This window comes from Chrysemys picta, chromosome 17 (genome assembly GCF_011386835.1).
Source record: "Chrysemys picta bellii isolate R12L10 chromosome 17, ASM1138683v2, whole genome shotgun sequence".
Taxonomy (NCBI): domain Eukaryota; kingdom Metazoa; phylum Chordata; order Testudines; family Emydidae; genus Chrysemys; species Chrysemys picta.
Genome location: NC_088807.1, coordinates 26428534 through 26436877, shown reverse-complemented (window position 1 = coordinate 26436877; position 8344 = coordinate 26428534). Strand labels below are relative to the sequence as shown.

Below are 8344 nucleotides of genomic sequence, written 5' to 3'. Positions count from 1 at the left end.
AGACGCACGAGACGGGCACAACGAACACAGCGACCACGGCCATGTCCAGCATGGGTGCCGGACGAGTGTGCAGCAACCCCCCATGCGAGACGCACGAGACTGGCACCACCCACACGGCCACCACAGCCACGTCCAGCATGGGTGCTGGACGAGTGTGCACAAACCCCCCGTGCGAGACGCACGAGACGGGCACCACCAACACGGCCACGACGGCCACGTCCAGCATGGGTGCTGAACGAGCGTGCAACAATCCCCTGTGTGAGACGCACGAGACGGGCACCACCAACACGGCTACCACGGCCAGGTCGTTCATGGGGCGGGGTCAACCGGATGGTGGCATGGTAGCCCCGCCCAACCCGCCATGCCAAACGCAGCACACCAGTGCCACCGGCACCACGATGTCGGCAAAAGCCGGTGTGTCCACAGAGCAGCCGTGCAGCACCAGGATGGCGAATCCACCCCCGGCGGTGCCTGGCACCAACGCACAATCCCCGGCGCCGGCTGGCCGGCCCTGTGAGGCTCACCAGACCCACACCACCAACACCGCCACCACGGCCCGGTCGCTCATGGGCCGGGGGCAGCCGGACGGTGGGCCAGGGGCAGCCGAGAGCCCCCCGTGCCAAACACAACAGACTTGTGCCACTCACACAACCATGTCGGCCAAAGCGGACGTGCCCACGGAGCAGCCATGCGGCGTGAGGATGGTTGCGCCAGACACGGAGGCCGGTCAGCGAGCGCATGTCAATGACTCTTGTGAACCGGGTACCATGGCCACGTCGAGCTTGGGCACTAGGCGAGCGTGCACGGAGCCCCCGTGCGAGACCCACGAGACAGGCACCACCACCACAGTCACGTCGAACATGGGCGCCGGGCGAGCGTGCAGCAACCCCCCGTGCGAGACACACGAGACAGGCACCACCACCACAGCCACGTCGAACATGGGCACTAGGCAACCGTGCACGGAGCCCCTGTGCGAGACCCATGAGACAGGCACCTCCACCACAGCCACGTCGAACATGGGTGCCGGGCGAGCATGCAGCAATCTCCCGTGCGAGACGGGCACCACTAACACGGCGACCACTGCCACATCCAGCATGGGCGCCGGGCAAGTGTGCAGCAACCCCCCGTGCGAGATGCACGAGACGGGCACCACTAACACGGCGACCACTGCCACATCCAGCATGGGTGCCGGGCAAGTGTGCAGCAACCCCCCGTGCGAGACGCACGAGACGGGCACCACTAACACGGCCACCACGGCCACATCCAGCATAGGCGCCGGGCGAGTGTGCACTAACCCCCCTTGTGAGACGCACGAGACGGGCACCACCAACACGGCCACCACGGCCACATGTAACGTGGGGACGGGCCAGGCTGAGGGGGCCCAGCACGCCCCTGCCAGTGTGCCCTGTGAGACACAGCCGACCACGGCCACCGGCACCACCATGACGGCCAGCATGGGGGGAGCTGGGGCCGAACCCCCCTCCTCTGCCCCCCAGGAGACGGAGGGGGCAGGGCCCAGCCAGCCCCAGTCGCCTCCCACAAACCCAGCCCCACGCGTCTGCTCCAACCCCCCCTGCGAGACCCACGAGACGGGCACAACCCACACGGCCACCACTGTGACCTCCAGCATGGGCGCCAACCACGGTGAGCATGGGGGGCAGGGCATGGGGCCTGTCTCCTCTAGGGGTCATGGCTCTAATCCAACCCCAAGGGGGGTGGGGGGGGGCTGGGAATGGGGTGTGGGGTCTGTCCGGCGGGGGGAGGGGGCTGGGAATGGGGCGCGGGGCCTTTCCGGGGGGGGGGGTGGCATTGGCTGGCTCTGGGGCGGGGGGGGGCTCCCAGACTCTGATCTCTGCCCCCCTTTCAGACCAGCCGCCGGGTGCCAATGGGCAGGGGGAGCCTGAGGGGGCGCCGGGCGAGGCCCCCGCCAGCCCCAGCAGTGTCTCCGCCGCGCAGACCCGCGCCGTGACCACCGTGACCCAGTCCACGCCCGCGCCGGGCCCCGCTGTGCCGGTGAGAGCCGGGGGGGGGCTGGGGGCCGGGCACCTGGGTTCTCTGCTGGCTCGGGGGGGGGGGGGGGGGCTGGGAGCCGGGCGCCTGGGTTCTCTGCTGGCTCGGGGGGGGGGGGGCTGGGAGCCGGGCGCCTGGGTTCTCTGCTGGCTCGGGGGGGGGGGCTGGGAGCCGGGCGCCTGGGTTCTCTGCTGGCTCGGGGGGGGGGGGGGGCTGGGAGCCGGGCGCCTGGGTTCTCTGCTGGCTCGGGGGGGGGGGGGGGGGGGCTGGGAGCCGGGCGCCTGGGTTCTCTGCTGGCTCGGGGGGGGGGGGGGGGGGGGCTGGGAGCCGGACACCTGGGTTCTCTGCTGGCTCGGGGAAGGGGGCACCGGGGTTCTCTCCTGGCTCGGGGGGGTGTTGGGTCTGGTGGGGCGGATGACTCCCCCGAGTGCTGCATTACCCCCCCCCCCCCTTGCAGAGCATCTCGTCACTGGCAGAGACCCCCCCGGAGGAGCCGGCGCCGACCCCCCCGGCGGAGCCCCCGGCGCCCCCCGGCCCGGAGCCGGCGCAGCCCCAGCTCCCCGAGCCGCCACAGCCAGAGCCGCCGCCCGAGCCCCCAGCGCCGCTGCCGCAGCCCCCCACGCAGGGCCACCCCCAGCCTGCCCCGGCCCCCCCCTCCGGCCCCCCGGCGCCGGCCCCCGAGGGGGAGCCGCTGGCCCTGCCCCAGGAGCTGCTGGCCGAGGGGCAGGCGGGAGCCACCCTGCTGGTGACGGGGCTGACGCCCGAGGAGCTGGCGGTGACGGCGGCCGCCGAGGCCGCGGCCCAGGCCGCAGCCACCGAGGAGGCCCAGGCCCTGGCCATCCAGGCCGTGCTGCAGGCGGCCCAGCAGGCTGTGCTGGGTGAGTGCCCCCCTGCCCCCTGGCCCTGCCCCCCGGGACCCCCGCCCTGCCCCCCAGGCCCTGGCCATCCAGGCTGTGCTGGGTGAGTGCCCCCGGGACCCCCGCCCTGCCCCCCAGCCCTGCCCCCCGGGACCCCAGCCCTGCCCCCCAGGCTGTGCTGGGTGAGTGCCCCCGGGACCCCAGCCCTGCCCCCCAGGCCCTGGCCATCCAGGCCGTGCTGGGTGAGTGCCCCCCGGGACCCCCGCCCTGCCCCACAGCCCTGCACCCCCCAGGCCCTGGCCATCCAGGCCGTGCTGGGTGAGTGCCCCCTGGGACCTCCCCTGACCCCCGTCCCCTGCTGGGACCCCTGCCCCCTGTCCCTGCGCCTTCCAGGCCCTGGCCATCGAGGCCGTGCTGCAGGAGGCCGTGCTGGGTGAGTAACCCCCCCGGGCTGCACCCTGCGCTCGCAGCCCCCCCGTGCCTCCAGCTGAGCTGTGCCCCTTGCAGGTGCGGGGGAACCCATGGAGCCGGGCGAGGCGGGCGCGGGGCCAGCGGAGCTCGGGGCGCTGGGGGGCGAGGGCGCCGAGGGGCAGCCCACGGCCATCCCCATCGTGCTGACGCCGCAGGAGCTGGCCGCCCTGGTGCAGCAGCAGCAGCAGCTGCAGGAGGCCCAGGCGGCAGCGGCGGTGGCGGCCGCGTCCCAGCAGCCCCACGGCGCCCCCCTGCCCACCGAGGCCCTGGCGCCCGCCGACAGCCTCAACGACCCGGCCGCCGAGAGCAACGGGCTGAGCGAGCTGGCCAGCGCCGTCAGCAGCACCGTCGCCCTCCTGCCCGCCGCGCCCGGCGACGGTGAGTGCGCCCGGGTTCTCTCCTGGCCGAGGGTGCAGGGCGGGCTGGGCGCAGGACGCCTGGGTTCTCTCCTGGGGGCGCAGGACGCCTGGGTTCCCTCCTGGGGGCGCAGGACGCCCGGGTTCCCTCCTGGGGGCGCAGGACGCCCGGGTTCTCTCCTGGCCGAGGGTGCAGGGCGCCCGGGTTCTCTCCTGGCCGAGGGTGCAGGGCGCCCGGGTTCTCTCCTGGCCGAGGGTGCAGGGCGGGCTGGGCGCAGGACGCCCGGGTTCTCTCCTGGCCGAGGGTGCAGGGCGGGCTGGGCGCAGGACGCCCGGGTTCTCTCCTGGCCGAGGGTGCAGGGCGGGCTGGGCGCAGGACGCCCGGGTTCTCTCCTGGCCGAGGGTGCAGGGCGGGCTGGGCACAGGACGCCTGGGTTCTCTCCTGGCCGAGGGTGCAGGACGCCTGGGTTCTTTCCGGGGGGCGTGGGGCGGCTGGATGCAGGACGCCTGGGTTCTTTCCGGGGGGTGTGGGGCGGCTGGATGCAGGATGCCCAGGTTCTCTCCTGGGGGCGCAGGACGCCTGGGTTCTTTCCGGGGGGCGCGGGGCGGCTGGATGCAGGACGCCTGGGTTCTTTCCGGGGGGCGCGGGGCGGCTGGATGCAGGACGCCTGGGTTCTTTCCGGGGGGCGCGGGGCGGCTGGGTTCTCTCCTGGCGGGGTTGTGGGGGGGGCTGGGCGCACTCAGTGACCCTCTGCTGTTTCTCCAGGCCTGGCTCCGTCCAACACCTTCGTGGCCCCGCAGCCCGTGGTGGGGCCCAGCCCAGCCAAGCTGCAGGCAGCCGCCACCCTGGCCGAGGTGGCCAACGGTATTGAGTCCGCCCCCATGGTGAGTGTGGGTGGGCGGGGGTGGCGCCATGGGGTAGGGGCTGGGAGGATGAGCATGTGGGGGGCTGAGCCATGGGGCTGGGCCTGACCCCTCTCTCCCCCCAGAAGCCGGACCCCTCGGTGCAGCCCCAGAAGCTGCTGGTGAAGAAGGAAAACCAGTGGTTCGACGTGGGTGTCATCAAGGGCACCAACATGATGGTGACCCATTACTTCCTGCCCCCCAGTGACGCGCCCCCCAGCGACGTGAGTGTCCCTCCCCACCTGCCCCCCAACATGTCATCCCCTGTCCCCGGCCTGCCCCCCAGTGACGCGCCCCCCAGCGACGCGAGTGTCCGTCCCCCCCCCCCCGCCCCCCAACGACATGTCGTCCCCTGCCTGCCTCCCAGCGAGACACCTCCCACCGATGCGACTGGGTTTCCCCCCCCCCCCCCCCCCGGAGTGTCCCTGTGCCCCACGGCCTGACCCAATGCCGTCCCTGCCCCCCCATCTGAGTGTCCGTGGGCCTCTGGCGCTGGCCCCCCTGACTCTGGGCTCCCCCCAGGACGACTCGGGCGCTGTCCCCGACTACACGCAGCTGAAGAAGCAGGAGCTGCAGCCGGGCACGGCCTACAAGTTCCGGGTGGCCGGGCTGAACGCCTGCGGGCGCGGCCCTTTCTCCGACATCTCCGCCTTCAAGACCTGCCTGCCCGGCTTCCCGGGCGCGCCCTGCGCCATCAAGATCAGCAAGGTGGGTGCCCGGCCCCCCCGGCCTGCCCCCGGCCTCCCCTCCCGGCCGGCCAGCCTGCCCCCCCCCCCCCCCCCCCTGGCTGGCTGCTGACCTGCCCCTGGCCTGCCCCCAGCCTCCCCGCCCCGCTCCTCCCGGCCGGCCAGCCTGCCCCCAGCCCCCCCCCCCACCCCCTGGCTGGCTGCTGACCTGCCCCCAGCCTCTCCTCACGGCCGGCCAGCCTGCCCCCCCCCCCCACCCCCTGGCTGGCTGCTGACCTGCCCCTGGCCTGCCCCCAGCCTCCCCGCCCCGCTCCTCCCGGCCAGCCAGCCTGACCCCCCCGGCCTGCCCCCAGCCTCTCCTCCCGGCCGGCCAGCCTGCCCCCCCCCCCCACCCCCTGGCTGGCTGCTGACCTGCCCCTGGCCTGCCCCGCTCCTCCCAGCCGGCCAGCCTGCCCCTCCGGCCTGCCCCCAGCCTCCCCGCCCCGCTCCTCCCGGCCGGCCAGCCTGCCCCCCTGGCTGGCCTGTCCCCAGCCCCCCCATCACCCCCCTGGCTCGCTGCTGACCTGCCCCTGGCCTGCCCCCAGCCTCCCCGCCCCGCTCCTCCCGGCCGGCCAGCCTGCCCCCCCCCCCCGGCCTGCCCCCAGCCTCTCCTCCCGGCCAGCCAGCCTGACCCCCCCGGCCTGCCCCCAGCCTCTCCTCCCGGCCGGCCAGCCTGCTCCCCCGGCTGGCCTGTCCCCAGCTCCCCCCTGGCTGGCTGCTGACCTGCCCCTGGCCTGCCCCCAGCCTCCCCGCCCCGCTCCTCCTGGCCAGCCAGCCTCCCCCCCCCCCCCCCCCGGCTGGCCTGTCCCCAGCCCCCCCCTCACCCGCCTGGCTGGCTGCTGACCTGCCCCCGGCCTGCCCCCCCTCCCCCAGCTCCTCCCGGCTGGCCTGTCCCCAGCTCCCCCCTCACCCGCCTGGCTGGCTGCTGACCTGAGCCCAGCCAGCCTTCCACCCCCACCCACCCACCCCCCCACGCCCGGTCTGTCCCCCTCGGCCGGCTGCTGGCCCCCCTCATGCCGGGTTGCCCTCCCGCAGAGCCCTGATGGGGCCCACCTGACGTGGGAGCCGCCCTCGGTGACCTCGGGGAAGATCGTGGAGTACTCGGTGTACCTGGCCATCCAGAGCGCCCAGGCGGGCGAGCCCAAGGGCGCGGCGCCGGCCCAGCTGGCCTTCATGCGGGTGTACTGCGGGCCCAGCCCCTCGTGCCTCGTGCAGTCGGGCAGCCTGGCCAATGCCCACATCGACTACACCACCAAGCCGGCCATCATCTTCCGCATCGCCGCCCGCAACGAGAAGGGCTACGGGCCCGCCACGCAGGTCCGGTGGCTGCAAGGTGAGCCGGGGGCCGGGGTCTCGCCCGGGGAGGGGAGTGGGGACGGGGCCAGGACGCCTGGGTTCTCTCTTGGGGGGGGGGGGGGGTGATGCTCCCCACGTCTCTAACCCCCCCCCCCCCCCCCCTGGTGCTGCAGAGTCCAGTAAAGATGGCTCCATGGCCAAGCCGGCCAGCAAGCGGCCGCTCTCCTCCCCCGACATGTGAGTACTGGGGATGGGGGCGCTGGCGGTGCAGGGGGGGGCATCGGGGCCTGGGAACCTTGGCTGGGGGGGGCAGCCCTGGGGCACTGCGGGGTTCCCACGGGAGACGGGGGGAGGACGCTCCGGGCACTGTACTGATTCCTGGGGTGGGGGGGAGCGGCCCCAGGGCACTGCAGGGTTCCCACGGGGGACGGGACGCTCCGGGCGCTGTACCGGTCCCCGCGGGGGGGGAGCGGCCCCAGGGCACTGCAGGGTTCCCACGGGGGGGGGGGGGCGGGACGCTCCGGGCGCTGTACCGATCCCCGCGGGGGGGGAGCAGCCCTGGGGCACTGCGGGGTTCCCACGGGGGACGGGACGCTCCGGGCGCTGTACCGGTCCCCGTGGGGGGGAGCGGCCCCAGGGCACTGCAGGGTTCCCACGGGGGATTGGGGGGGGGGGACGGGACGTTCCGGGCACTGTACCGGTCCCCGCGGGGGGGGAGCGGCCCCAGGGCACTGCAGGGTTCCCATGGGGGGGGGGGGGGGACGCTCCGGGCACTGTACTGATTCCCATGGCACCCCGGTCAGCTCTCACACACACCCCCGTTTCTTCCCCCCCCCCCCCCCCAGGAAATCTGCTCCAAAGAAGCCCAAGGCCGACGGGCAATGAAGGAGGCCCCCGCCTCGGCACCAGCCCCCCCCCGCCCGCCGCTCGCCAAGGAAAGCACATTTCATTGGGGCTGGACTGTGTGGGGGGGGTTGTCACTGAACTGCGCTCCCTCCCGGACCCTGGGCTGCAGGGGGGGCCGGGGCACCCCAGAATCTGGTTTGCCGGGGGGGGGGGCATTGGGGTTTTTTACATGTTGCAGTTGCTGGAATGAAGTTCTTATCCCCGTCGTCCCCCCTGCTGTAGCGTGGGGGGGCTGCAGGTTTGGGGGGCGCTCCCCTCCCCCCCAGCTCTCACCTCTGTACAGACCCCCGTCTCCCTGTAGTGTCCGAGTTGTAGAGGAAAGGGGGGGCTGTCGCTATTGTGAATAGCAGGGTCCCCCCACAGGTGTTTGAGGGGGGGCCCTAGTTTGACCCCCCCACCCCGAATCGGCGCCACCGTCTCCTCCCCCGTGGTGGGGGTGGCGGGGGGGCTCCTGTCTCCTGCCCCCCCTTGGAAAAAACTTTTTTTTGTATAAACCATTTTTTTAGGAAAAGAAGAAAAACAGAAAAAAACCCAAGGGGGGAGGGGGCGGTGGCCCCCACGGGGGGCAGGTTTCAATGCCACCCAAGCAATTAGTCCATGGGGTCACTTGGGGGGGTCCGTGCGCTTCCCCCCGTTGTGCCCTCCCGGTAGACATTCCATGGGGGTGACCCCAGCCCCCCGGCCCCAGCCCCCCGTCTTTTGTATTATAGTGTATTTCGCTGTGCCCCCCGTGGCCCCCCCGTGCTCGTCTGTCGGTTTGTGGATTTTCAACCATTAAAGACATTTTTGAAGTAAAGAGAAACCTGGAGTGTTGCGTGGG

General features: G+C 73.3%; 1 protein-coding gene across 1 annotated transcript; it reads left to right on the top strand.

The window, feature by feature from the left end:
• Nucleotides 1–6: 6 nt before the first annotated feature.
• On the top strand, nt 7–8320 carry HCFC1 (host cell factor C1). The gene is made up of 10 exons (XM_065571263.1): nt 7–1644; nt 1868–2013; nt 2468–2888; nt 3375–3716; nt 4461–4579; nt 4684–4821; nt 5120–5305; nt 6358–6655; nt 6792–6855; nt 7464–8320. The coding sequence occupies exons 1-10, from the start codon at nt 42–44 to the stop codon at nt 7501–7503; spliced, it is 3357 nt and encodes a 1118-aa protein (XP_065427335.1). The 5' UTR covers nt 7–41; the 3' UTR covers nt 7504–8320.
• Nucleotides 8321–8344: the final 24 nt, after the last annotated feature.